This window comes from Dryobates pubescens, chromosome 10 (assembly GCF_014839835.1).
Source record: "Dryobates pubescens isolate bDryPub1 chromosome 10, bDryPub1.pri, whole genome shotgun sequence".
Lineage (NCBI taxonomy): Eukaryota > Metazoa > Chordata > Aves > Piciformes > Picidae > Dryobates > Dryobates pubescens.
This window is the reverse complement of record NC_071621.1, coordinates 22,995,662-23,009,721: the sequence shown is the minus strand read 5'-3', so window position 1 is coordinate 23,009,721 and position 14,060 is coordinate 22,995,662. Positions and strand designations below refer to the sequence as shown.

General features: G+C 41.8%; 1 protein-coding gene across 4 annotated transcripts in view; it reads right to left on the bottom strand.

Moving 5' to 3' along the window:
• LNX2 (ligand of numb-protein X 2) overlaps nucleotides 1-14,060 on the bottom strand; it is a 63,669-nt gene that overhangs the window by 10,864 nt on the left and 38,745 nt on the right. For all 4 annotated transcript variants that reach the window (XM_054164485.1, XM_054164487.1, XM_054164488.1 and 1 more), the window contains exons 3-5: nucleotides 8,179-8,417; nucleotides 6,942-7,141; nucleotides 1,767-2,138 (exon numbers count right to left, since the gene is read on the bottom strand). In XM_054164485.1, coding sequence (XP_054020460.1) covers nucleotides 1,767-2,138; nucleotides 6,942-7,141; nucleotides 8,179-8,417 — 811 coding nt within the window. The remainder of the gene's footprint in view (nucleotides 1-1,766; nucleotides 2,139-6,941; nucleotides 7,142-8,178; nucleotides 8,418-14,060) is intronic.

Genomic DNA, 14,060 nt, shown 5'->3' with positions numbered 1-14,060 from the left:
CATGATGAAATATGAAACATGACAACAGAAAAACTTGTTTTCCATTTCCTAGTGGTGCCACAAACTGCTTAGACTTGCAAAGTCCCTTACTTGCTACTGGCAATTCCCTCCAGAATGGAGGTGATAGTAGCACTAGTCCTTTTCCTCTGATGTTACATTTACATCAGCTGGAAATCCTTTGCCAACAGGACTGTTTCTTACTTTGTGTTACAAAACTTCAAACACTGAAAATCACTCAATTCCATTTGCAGCCTCTGTGAACTTCTGCAGCGTGTAGCAATGTAACAAAGAAATGCCTGCATGACGGCTCTCCGGGGTCTGCAGATTTTGGTCAAAAGCTCTGAACACTTCTGGGACTTCCCAGAGACTTCCAAGGAAGATGTTATCTATGAGCAGACCATCAAATTCTTTGGGGTTTGGGGAGTATTAGGAGACTCGGTTACCAGATGTCTAACTCAGACACAGTGGTTTTCACCAACATCCCATCAGCAGGAAGCTGCAATGTGCTGCAGATGTTTCCTTACAGACTGGGAAAAAGGCATGGAGTAAAGGCTCTCTTGTGGGAACAGGAAAGGATTGTATGTCAGACTGCATCAAGCTTTGGGTAGTATTTGTCTCTAGAACAGAGACAGACATTGAGAACAGCCCTTCCCTGAACATTCAGAAAATCGAGTTTTACTGCACAAGACTCAGGGAAGACTTGTAGTTTTTCTTCCCAGCTGCTACCTCTTGCCTCTACAGTCTCACAAATCCCCTTCCTGTTTTAACCCCAACTCCACAAACAGGCAAATCAATACAAAACAAAGCCCACTGTGGTAGAGTTTACTGAGAGATTAAAAATTCACACTACATATGTACATACATAAATATAATAATGATGTTCTTTTTCTGCTAAACAGCAGGCTATGTGGTACTCTCCTTGCTCACAAAAGCAGCCTTCTAAATTTCACACTGCATGCCAGGGAAGAGTAATGTACTTCTCACTTCTGAGGAGGTGAAGTTACCTGCCAGCTGCCAAAGCAGACCCTATTTTGCACTATTGTTTGCAGAGAATCAGCCAGGTTGGAAGAGACCTCCAAGATCAAGTCCAAACAATTGCCCAACCCTATCTATAATCAACTAGACCATGGCACTAAGTGCCTCATCCATTTTCTTCTTAAACACCTCTAGGGATACTGACCCCACCACCTCCCTGGGCAGCCCATTCCAATGGGCAATCACACTTTCTGTGAAGACCCTCCTTCTAAGAACAAGCCTAAACGTCCCCCTGCACAGCTTGAGTACACTGCATCACTGCATGTGGGAAGAGGTTTTTGGATAGCTTTAGAAGACTATAGGGAAGATTTGCCTTTGCTGGAGTTAGAGAAAGCTATGTTTTGTCTTTGACTCTGAGAGTAATGTAAACACCTTGTAACTGAAGGACAGAAACTAGGCAGAATTTGGTTGGATGTGTTAAAATATTGTTTTGTTATTTTGATCTATTGTATGCCTTAATTACATGTATGCCAGTAGAAAATGACCAATTGAGATGTGACACCTGTGCCTTCTGATAGACTCTATAATTTTGCTGTATAACAGAATAAACTTCTTTGCCTGCTTACATCTGGTCCAGAAAGTATTGCACGAGGCAAATCCAACATCTATAAAACATCTATACTTTCACAACTGCAGGCTTTCAGGCATTACACAAGCTGCTCTGTCCAGGAGAGATTCTACCCCAGGCTTTGCCCAAGAGAAAAAGCCTCAAGTAAGGGAATGCACCTTACCTGTATAACCTGAGCAGCAAGCTCAGGTGTCCCATGCTTCAAGTCATGTCCATTAATTGCAAGCACGCGGTCGTTGCTGCAGAGCCTGCCGTCTTGAGCGGCCAAGCCCCCTTCCAAAAGGTCGAGAATAAAAACTCCTGGCTCGTCCGTCCTGCGCACAAGCTTAATGCCCAGCTGCTCGCTGGAGTCGCGCTTGTGCAGCGTCACCTGGAAGCTATCCTCCCGGGGACAGCCGGCGGCATCCGCGTGGCCGTGCGTGCGGCTGCCGAACCGCCGCTCTCGCAGCACGGTGAGGTGCAGCACCGAGCAAGGCTGGGAGAGCACGGCTCGAGCGTGGTTGTGAGAGACGTTGCTTATGTCAAAGCTGTTCACCTGCAAAGGAACAGCAGAATCAGAATGACCCATAGAATGGTTCAGGTTGGAAGGGACCTTAAAGATCGTCTAGTTCCACCCCCCCCAGCCATGGACAAGGACACCTTCCCCTAGACCAGGTTACTCAAAAGGCCTCAGCCAATCTGGCCTTGAACATAGAATCATAGATTCATAGAATTGTTAGGGTTGGAAGGGACCTCAAAGATCATCTAGTTCCAACCCCCCTGCCACAGGCAGGGACACCTCACACTACATCAGGTTGCCAAGAGCCACTTCCAGCCTGGCCTTAAAAACCTCCAGGGATGGGGCTTTCAACCACCCTCATGGTGAAGAACTTCTTCCTAACATCCAATCTGAATCTACCCATTTCTATTTTTGTTCCATTCCCCCTAGCCCTATCACCACCTGACACTCTAAAAAGTCCCTCCCCAGCTTTCTTGTAGGCCCCCTGGAAATACTGGAAGGCCACAATAAGGTCTCCTTGGAGCCTTCTCTTTTCCACACTGAATAGTCCCAACTCCCTCATTGTGTCCTCATAGGAGAGGTGCTCCAGCCCTCTGATCATCCACGTGGCCCTTCTCTGGACACACTCCAGCACGTCCAGATCCTTCTTGTAATAGGGGCTCCAGAACTGGATGCAGTACTCTAGGTGGGGTCTCACCAGAGCGGAGTAGAGGGAGAGAATCACCTCCCTCGACCTGCTGGATATGCTTCTATGATGTTTTCTTGTGTTTAATTGCTCCTAACTATGGAAACAAAGTGCTTTCCAAACTCAGTTCAGAGCTCACTGCAAAACCAGCCTTGGAGCAACCTACAAATCTGACCCTGCCAGGCTTCCTCTTTTCTCCTTCCATCCTTTCCTACAAACCCACTTTGGCCAATCAATATACATATCTATTTTTAGCGTGGAAAAGACCCTTAAGATCATGAGGTCCAACCATTAACCTACCACTACCAAGTCCACCACTAAACCATGTGCCTTAGCACCAAGACCTTACATGTCTTTTAAATACCTCCAGGGATGGTGACTCAACCACTTCCCTGGGCAAACTGTTCCAGTGCTTGTAAACTGTTTTGGTGAATAAAGTTTTCCTAGTATCTGATATAACCTCCCCTGGTGCAACTTTAGGCCTTTTACCACATATGTGACATCTCTATAATGGAAAACACTCTGGCATCATAGTTGAGGGTTTTTGCTCTCATGGTCTCCTACACTTGCCTTCCTTAGATCTTTATATTGTTTAATCTCCAGGACAAGAACTTTGCATGTGTTTTCAGGGTCAAGTCCCACATCACTTAAAAATAATAGCTATAGAACCCCATATCCAAATCTCTGAAGTAAGTTTATGTCTAACAGTAAGTCAGAGTTTTAGACTTGTAATGTGTTACACTCAAAATTCAGTTGTAAATGGAAAGTAGATTAAATCTTGGGGCAGAGTGACTGGAAACAGCCCAGAAGAAAAGGACCTGGGAGCATAGGTGGACAGCAACTGAATGTGGGCCAGCAGCATGCCCAGGTGGAAAAGACATCAGCATCCTGACCTGCATCAGCAATAGCATGGTCAGTAGGATCAGGGAAGTGATCCTAACCCTGTACAGGGCACTGGTGAGGTCATACCTTGAATACTGGTTTTGGGCCCCTCACTCTAAAACAGATGTTGAGGGGCTGGAGCATGTCCAGAGAAGGACAACAAAGCTGGTGAAGGGTCTGGAGAATAGGTGTGATGAGGAGCAGCAAAGGTACTTGGAGTTGTTCAGGGAGACCATCTGGAGAACTACCTGAAATGAGGTTGGAGTGAGGTGGGGACTGGCCTCATCTCCCACAGAACAAGTAACAGGACAAGAGGCTTCAAGTTGCCCCAGGGGAGATTTTTAGGTTGGAGGACAAGGAACAATTTTATCCTCAAAGGGGTTTCAGAGACGTGGAGATGTGGTGCTGAGGGCCTTGGTTTAGTGGTGACCTGGCAGTGCTGAGTTGATGGTTGGACTTGACGATCTTAAAGGTGTCTTCCAGTTTAACAAGTCTGTGCTTCCCTCCCTATAACCAAAAATTCTTTGTTAATGTGGCTCACTGATATGAAGCTCAGTAATCTTGAGCCTTTTGTCATGCTATAAAGTTAAGATAAAAATTGACAGTGCAATGAGATCTGGCAGAAAACAGGAGCACCACAAAAACCAGCACAAAAGCTATATTTGCCTTATTCTGTGAGAAGGGGTTCAAAGTTAACACTAAAAATTCACCCTTAGCATGTATTATTGCTCCCTGATTGAGGAACCCCTGCTCCAAAATGTCAGCAGGTAGAAGCTAACACCGAGTGGGACTATACTGACCTGGTCCCTGTGCAACCTAATTAAGTAGAAAGATAAACTTGCAGCTTCCCACCATCTAGCAGCAATATAAACACTTAAAAAGAAGAAGGAAAAAAAAACCACAAAAAACCCAAACCCAAAACAACAACAAAACAAAGACAAAGGGAGAAAGGAAGGACCCAGAAATCTATGTGCAATAGCCACCACATTTACATCACGCTTCTGACAGGTTGGTGCCAAACCGTTTGGCTGTGGTGTTTTCAGCACAGCAAAGGGGTGGCTGCAACAACCAATACCCTACCCCTGTGAGAGGCTTCCACTCCAGCAGTGAAGGTGGCCCTCCCTGAGCCACCTCCATCCTCCAGCCTGATGTTCACTACAAAGCCACTGCTCTTGGCAGCACCATGAGCTCAGGCACTGAATCACGGCCATGCCCTGGTCTGCTACTGCCCGAAGACAGGCTGTAACCTTGGGCAGAGGGAAGAGGAGGCGTAGCTAGGAGAAGTAACATTTAGAACTGCTACCAGCAAAACTCACTGGGGCCCATCCATCAGAGCCTTTAAATTAAATCTAGTTTTATTTTTAGCTGTTGCTAGCTAAAGTAAATACATAAAATATGGAAGCATTCAAAGGGCACAGAAGAATATACGCAATAAAATGCAGTTCTTCTTTCTGCAAGGCAGTTCACAATTTCAGAAGAAAACAGCCTTAGCATTTCTTGGGGAAAGACATTCTCATTAGGACATGTTTTACATGAATTACAGTCACAGTCCAGCAGAAAAAAAAAGGGACAATTTGTGGAGCACTTTGAAAATGTTAGTCACCTATCTACGCCTTGCAGACAACGTACACTTTTATGCAGCTGTTACAAAATGCTGCTCCCTCGGATCTTAAAAGGGTAATATTTCTTGTTTGACTGGGCAAGAAAATGCTGAGTTTCACCTCACAGTCCTTTCTGGCTTTCTTTTCACTCTTTACTGCTCATAAAAGCCTTTGAAGACATTTTTGGAAACGTCCAACTGAATGAAGCGTGCACACTGAGCTGCATCTAACTGTGCTTAATTACAGCTGGCAGAGACCGAGACTGCTCCTTTCAGTACAACAGCTCAGCACCTGCACAGGTAAATTCAAAGCAATAAAGATGATATATCTTCCAGAGGGTTTGGCATTTGTGTTGTGAACCTCTTCCTCAGCACGACAGAAGGACTCTCATGGACATCCCCTTAGCATCTGACAGCCTCAGTGCCACACGTTGATAGAGAAGACTCACTGCTGCTTATAAATCCTATTTATAGTCAATGTATTGCCACTTAGAGCTTTGGAAACTGTAATTGACACCTGCCCAAAAAGCAGTAATTCACAAAGCTCCACTGAAGCTCAAGTTCCCTATTCTAGCAATCAAGGAGAGCCCTTGAGTATCAAAATAAATTAGGCAGCATTCAATCAGCGTCTGCAACTGCTTGTTAAAAAGGCAACATTTTGGAAACCTCTTGGGTTGTGTTCTTGGCCAGCCACTATGCTAAGACATTGAGAGAGTAAAAAGGCACATTTCTCAAAAGGGACTTTATCTTCTGAAGTGCAAACTAATTTCATTCCAAGGGTAACTACAGTATTTAAGCTACTTCTATCAACTTGATTTCCGAAACATGAAATGATACTAATTTTGGACTGATCTTAGGCTATCAGATCAAAAGCAAACATTGTTACTGAAGTCATTCTGAAATGATGGTAACCTATTTTTAATCATTCCACTTGAAACAAATATAAAAAAGTCAGAGGACTGCCTTGCTTATGCAGAACTCAGTGACATTCTTAAGAGTCCTATGCACAACCCTTTCCCCTAATACAGAATTTAAACTCAAAAATATAATTTGATCTTTTCACACTGTCTGCCTAATTACCTTAAACCCTCACAAAAATACACAATCAACTTGAATTTTATTTTTTTCTTTCATATTTAGAGCACATTGCTTCAAGTCATGCCACTGAAGAACATCACTGACACCTTTGCACATACTGCAAGATGCAGATCAACTGCCAAGACTATTGGAAGGTAACAACAGTGAAGCCAGATTTGATATATCAGGTGAAGTCAGCTTTACAACACAGAAATTGCTTTTTACATAGGACAAGTTATGCCAACTTGCTAGCCAGAAGTAACCTTGGGTTCCTTCTGAAAGCATGCATAAAGACCAGGTCCCACAACATCTAAAGCCAGAAAAATGAACTCATATTTTCAATACTGATAAGAGATACCAAGGAGGAAAAACAATCCCAGGGACTGGTCTGACAAACAACATAAAGCATCATAACCAAAGGCACTAGAACAACAGGCTTTGCTCTGAATATTAATTCGCCTTCCAACCGATAATTTTAAAGGTAACATTTACACAACAAAGTCTGACAAGGAAAATCTCCCATCTCATTTAACAGGTAGTTCTGCAAGGACTGAATTGAAAGCAAGCAGACAGAATACGTCATTAGGTTGCATACTTGAAGTATTTGGTCTCCAGCAAGAAGTCTTCCATCTCTGGCAATGATCCCATCTCGATAAACCTCCTGAATGACAATGTTGATCAAAGGCGTTTCATTGCCACCCACTATGCTAATTCCTAATTCGATGTAAGGATTGGACCGATGAATTTCAATCGTGGTGATCTCGCCTTCAGGCAAGGTAGGTGGCTGTTGATTTGCTGCCAATTATTGTACAAAAAGAAAGATGATTAACATCCTTTACACCTCATTCACTTTCAGCAAAGCAAAACACCAAAGGACAATGCAGACAGGCCACACAACAACAGTTTAACAACAAACTAAACAAGTGCAACTGGATTAGTTCCACTACTTGTTGGATCACCTAGCTTGTTAGGAACAGCTCTCTAACAACTTAGTAGCATCCAGGCTTCTTGAAATGGCATTATTTGTGTTGGAAAAGGATATTCTGAACCCTCTGGATCTCGTCTTTTATAGCAAATTTCATACTCTTAATTTCCAATTTGATCACTTGTGTATTTACATTTGATGATGATAATAAGTACGTGGTTTAGGGCTTAGTCCATGGAGCATAACTTGGTCGTGACTCCTCATTAGCAGTTTTCATAACTGCACTAGGAGCTGCTGTTATCAGGTAAAGAGCCCATTTCTGAAGCAAGCATGGAGACAACTAAAAGAGGGATGCTAAAAGACGGCAAAATACAGGGGAGGAGGAAGGGGACAGGACCACCTTCCTCTGTGATAAGGTTCAATGCTTCCTCTCTAAAGTTCCAGTTGCTAGAGATGTCACTGCTTGTTTACTGCAGATGGATGCAGAAGTTACTCAGCTGCCTTTTTGCTTGAGCAGGACAGCATTCCATGTGGGGGAAAGCTGCTGATCCGGTCAAGGGAAAGAGGGGAAAAGAAATCTCATCTTAGAAAACAACTTTTGCAGTTTTACAGAACATAAACTCCTTCTATCTCACTGCAAGGCCAGTGCACCATGATATCATAAAGGGTGATACAGCACCATGATCTCTGGCACACACTCTGAGATGTGTATTTCCTTCCTAACTGTGACCTTATCCCAGCTGCATACTTGCAGATCACCAAACCCCACTAATATTTCTCCAGGACTTGCCAGAGAGAAGAGCAGAAAATGAAAGCGCACATTCATGGTTGGCAAGAGACAGGCTCTGACACCACAAATGTTTCCACATCTGATAGAAGAGGCTTGAGAAGATAAGTGATGACATACTGTCTGCTACTGTGCTCTCTTCAAAAGGCGGATTGTCGGTGCTGGGCTCATCTGTCCATGCAGGAAGGGCGGGCGAGGTGAAGCTCTGCTCGACTGGCACTATTCCCTGATCTGCATCTGAAGACAAACTGCTAGGCTGCTCTGTCCCACCAGGACCACTCTCGCCCTCCACTTCTGTTTGCAGCTTGCTCGTTTTCCTTCTCTCCAGAGCAAGCCTTCGATGAGAAGCCCCAGGACACCTGTAAAGACAATGTTTATACCATGCTTCAAGCCCGCAGCAATGTTTGTAGCACAAAATGCCTAAGGTGTTCCATCAAATGAAATCAGTCTTCTGCAAAGCCACAGCTTTAAACTAATCATAGAAAACACTAAACACAAGGGATTTAAAGGCCAAAACACATTTAGAACCTCAAGACAATACTGCCTTCTTCGCAAAACTTGTACTGTGTAGCTTTTGGGCCATGAACTGAGAGTACTGTAACACCTTCTGAATGTGGACTTACTCTGTTATGTACATTCCACTTTCTGGAAGATGACTTTGATGAAAATAGGACTGGCATGAAATTCCACAGATGGGAAACCCTGTCCAAAGACACATTTGGAGACCCACTGAAGCAATTTCCTTTCACCTTACTAAGCCAAGAGAAGGAAGCATGACATTTTTCTGGGGTAATTCAGAGGAGGAAAGAAGACAAAAATTTTATCTATATGGTAATCTAAACTGTTAATATACTGAAAAAAAAAATGCTTGCCTGTGAGTTTGTATTAAAGCTTTACCAAAAGTAACAGCTCTGCTCATCATCTCCTCTTGAACCAGCAGAAGGTGTTTCACTCTCCTGTCTCCTCTTTTTCATTCCTGACTTCACACAGGAGGTGCAATTTTTTGCTTTGCCTCATGTAACAATGCTCCATCAGCATAAACTCTTTTTCATGAATTCCCATTGTCCTTTTTTTTCCCCCTTATGTTTAAAATCTTACACTAGCTTATTGCAAAGAAGGGCTGCAAGGTTGCAAATTCACAGAAAGCCTTCGTTTACCGAGTGGTTGGTCTCACATTTTATGCGTTGATAATTGGATGTGGACATCAATCTTACATCTGCCTGTGTGGCAGTTTTGCCAGTGTCTGCTTATGTCAGTTCTTACCGTATTTGATGTCTGTAAAGTTCCTGCTTCTGGAGCTGCTGACTACCTAAAGATGCTCATAGCATAGTGGTGTCACAGAAAGGAAAAAGGAACCATATTCTCAAAAGCGCTCCCTTGTTTGGGAACTTGACAGACTGTTGTAGCAAAAGAAGAAATGATTTATTTTTCCAACAGTGTTAACAGAGTAAAAGACAGCAACAGACAGCAGAAGTCTAATGATGACCTAACTTGTTAAACCAGAATGTTCTGGGAATCACGACTCTGTTCTGACATTCTGTGAAGGAGATTTGGTAATTACACAGTTAGACTGTTTTGGTATTCAGCTCCAAAGAATGTTGATAAAGACATCTGCAGAGCTTTTGTGATCCCCAGCACTGTTATAGATACATAAAGTGATTAATATAGATGCATGATTGACACATATGTCATGATAAGCATGTTTAGAAGAATAGCATAAGGTGACCCAAATGTTCTGTGAAATATGCATAACTGCCTAAGTCAGAGACAGTTCACATGATTAAATGACACACTTAAGAAATCTTTTCTAGGGGCTTTCCCAGAGGCCATCTTGTTGGTCATCTTGTTCTTCAAAATTAAGCAAAGTGCAAGCACAGAAGATGAAAATTACTTGAAAGGTTTTGCATTGTGAACAAGTTTCTCTGATTTTAATGACGGAACACAGTTCTGCTTCTTGGGTTTGCCCAGGTAATATTCTCTACACTAAATCATTGGCATAGTGGCACTGATCAGCTATGGAAGTTGGCCAGTCTCCATTTATTCTGGTGGCCAGAGACACACAGTTACAGGTGAAATTCAGTAACAAGTTTTTATCGTTAACCAACTCATGATGCAAACCTCAAAACAAGAAACCCAAACTGTATCAAACCAGGACAGAACAAAAATCACCCCTGAAGCGTTCTATTTCTGTCAAAACCTTCCAAAACACAGCCAGGTCCTCCTCCACCTTCCTTCACAGAGCACACTCACCCATCATTACCTGGCAGCTGATGAAAGTCATCGTGCAAAATATAAATAGATTTGAGGTTTATTTTTGCCAATGATATTTAATTATCATTTCAAAGGCTAATATCAAGAAACACGAACAGCCTCCAGAGCACACCTACTCATCTCAGTGGAATCCTTTCTGTGCAGCACTCTACAAGGCCAAAAAGGGAAAAGAAAAATGAAATACTCAGATTCTTCCCTAAATTAGCCAGTGATCGTAATAGACTATGACTTTCAGCCTGGTATAGTGGAACTGCATTGCCAGGAAAGTAGCTGCCTGGTGGAGAGATTAATTAACAGGATGCCAATTCCCAGTACTGATATTGAAGCACAATTAAGGAAATTTTTCATTTCAAGATAAAATAGTTTTTACTGGCAGTGAGAATGCCACAAACAGTAAAACCATACAGTAGTTTTAACAGTTCACAAGCACCAATAAATCTTTAGCCATGCACATCTTCACTAATACTGTTGTTGTCAAATATCTGGGATAAAAAACATTTCAGACTAGATCTTGCAACAAGTTATGTACACAGATGGATATCTTGGGGTCAAAATGAGCATTAAAGATAGTTTTTATGAGTACAGAAGCCCACTCTCCTGCAACAAACTGCATAAATAAGGGCTGAAATGAGACTGAAATGTGTCTTACATGGACAGCACTTCATATTTACCTACAAAGCCAGAATATCTAGGGCTAGGACTCAGAAGAAAGGCAGGAATACTTTTTAGAAGTGCCAGAAATTATTTCATTTCTTTCATGAATCAAGATGTTCAAGAGCAGAAATACTGAAACAACCAACTAAAACAACTGAGTGATGTTATTTATCAGGAAACTCAAAGGCAGATGTCCTTTGGATGTAAAATGAGCTTCTGCTTACGTTCATCGACTCATTCCTCTCCTCCCTTCAACACCACCTTTTGCTTAATTCTGGATGGTGACATAGCATAGCTTTTACCTTCACCTTCTATAAATCTGTATCAGACACAGAAGAAAATGTTACTTTTTCTTTTCTTTTTTTTTTCCCCCCAGAGCCAAGTCTGCTGGGTTTCTCATTTAAAAGCTGATTTTTTGGAACACAGGCAGCAATCCATCTCTGCAGATAAAAAGGGCTTTCGTACAAAATTAAGATGTAGTTTACAGTGTATTCCATGAAATAACAGTAGGGGCTCAAAAGGCACATTTGCTCACTGACTACTGAAAAGAAAGACTTGATTGTAACTTATGCCATCAGCTTCAGCCCAGTCTAGAGGTTCAATAAAAGCAAACATGCCAAAAAGCCTCAGAGCAGTTGCACTAACTTGTTTTCCAAGTAGAAGCTGAATTTAAGCAAAGACTGCAGAGAAGCAGCCCAAATGCCTTTGCTATTGCTCATAAAACTTTGCCAGCAAAGTGACCTTAAGCAGTAATTCTGGCAAGATTTGCAGCTGCAAGTCAGAGTAAAACATGGTCCTGCTTTGGAAAGTCAAATGTTTGGGTCCTGGGTTTAATTTAGCCAGAAGAAAAAGAAAGAAAAAAAAAAAAAAAAGAAGAAAAAACACGGGGGGGGAAGGGGGGGGAAAAGGTGATTGGGAATAACAGAGAACTCAAGAAAAAGAAAGAAGTGTGGATTTGTTGCACACTTCTCTCTCAGACCCAATGACTTGAGAAGACTACAAGAAGCCAGGTAGCTTCAGAGCTGAGAAGGATCACAGAAAGACCCTTCACCTTTCAGCAATTGAAAGAGTCCATTGGGCATCAAGAAACTCTGAAACTGCTGCCTATCCACTTACTCAGGTGTAAGAAAAGATCTGCCAGAAGAAGGCTAAATCTTACAGATCCTTTTCACTTCTCCTAGTGCTACAAAGAGCAGGGTAGGGACAGTACTCATTGCTTACATGGGGCTGGGTGGGAAGAACAGGACTCAGCAGCAGCTGAACACCCAAATAAGTGGGATTGCCATGACTTGGAATAATAAAATTCTGTTCTATACAATTAATTTTCCCATGGAATCTTGGTATTCTAAATCCATATGCATGGTGACTGACACATGGTGAATAACTCAAATAATTTCTTCAGTTCCAGAATATAAGATCTATACAAGAGTTCAACTTAACTTGAACTAAAATTGGCTTGTTAATACTAACATTGAAACATTTAGGAAAATGTTGCCATCCCAAATGATAGCTTAAACCACCACAAGAGAATATGGGAGGAGGAAATTGATGCCCAACTCAAAAGCAATACATAAACACAATACCTAACCCTATCATTAAAAGGTTATATGAATTTCAGAGTATGTTTTTGTGCAGCTGAGTTTCTTCAGGTCTGAACAATCTCTAAGTAATTCCCTGAATTAAAATCATATGCAGAAAAGCTCAGTAATATTTTTTGGGGGTTTGGGCCAGATTCCCTTCTGGTAAATTAATCCTTTCATACTAGAAGCAGCAGTGGCACTTTACTGAACAGTAACAAATTTTCTCTATCAAAAGACTAGGAAAATCTGTATAACTCAGTATTACTCATCTATTTTTTTCCCCTTTAAAACAGATTATGTAAGTTGTGTTTAATTTTTAAAACAACAAAAGTGAATCTGATGAAACTGAAGGACTGGTAAGTCAAGAATATGTTCTTTATACAACAAGGTATCATGGAGAGCAATTAGTGACCATGAAGTAATGACATTTGTGTCTCATGCCTCTCACCTCCTTGCTGGAACTGCTTGCAATGACCTTAATGACTCTGAGGTGCCTGGTGGATATGATGACATTTTCTCCCAGCTTTTCTGCTCAAATGGAGCTCATTAAAACAACACTGGAAAACCTAAGTGTGAAGGCTTTTAGACAGTGAAAACTAAGCAACCATACTGCATTTCTTAGAAACACAAAATAACTCCTGTAAGGGCTTGTTGAGATGGTTTATATTAATCTGTGCTGAAAATTATTATAATAATAATGAATTTGTGATTTCTTTCCTGCACATAACAATGGGCACTAGAATTTCACTGGATTCACTAATCCATACAAAATCAAACTTTGCAGCTGCTGCCATCATTTATGTCAGCAATGATATTTTACAGGTGTTGAGATGTTTGCAAATAAACTTAATTGAAAACTGTAAATTACCATACACTCAAAATGCGTATCGGCATCCCAAGACAGCAGAAAGAATTTAAAATGAGCAGTCTTCTGCAATTGAAAGCTTTTGTTTTCAGCCTGCAAACAGGGAAAGCTAGGGACTCAGCTCACTCAGATTTCATAATAACCTGGTGCATTAAGTAAATTAATATTTCATACGTACCTAAAGAAAGCATACATCGTGTTCCACGTAGAAACAAATTATGTGGCCCTTCTGTAAATAGCCCTAATAGTATTCAAAGAGATGCAAACCAAAGAAAATGGAGTGAAGAAATGAGGGAGAGTGGGGAGTGAGGGTATGAACCAAATGTGTAGCAGGAGTCTTGTTAGCATCTTGTTTTTTATTGAAATCAAATCAGTTTATTATTCGGATTATAAATTCAACAAACAGTTCGGCTTCCTCGCAATTCCCAAGTTGTCATAAAGATTGGAAATTACTTTCCTGAAGGGGGAAAAAACCTTAGAGCCTAAGCTAGCATGGAAACCATGTGAAGAAATAAAAAGAAAGGGGGAAGAAAACCTCAGAAAGGCTCCTAGATAGTCCTAGATAGTAATGAGTACATTCACGTTGAGAGTACAACAACCCACAAAACCCAGGCAGCTCCAGGCTCACCACA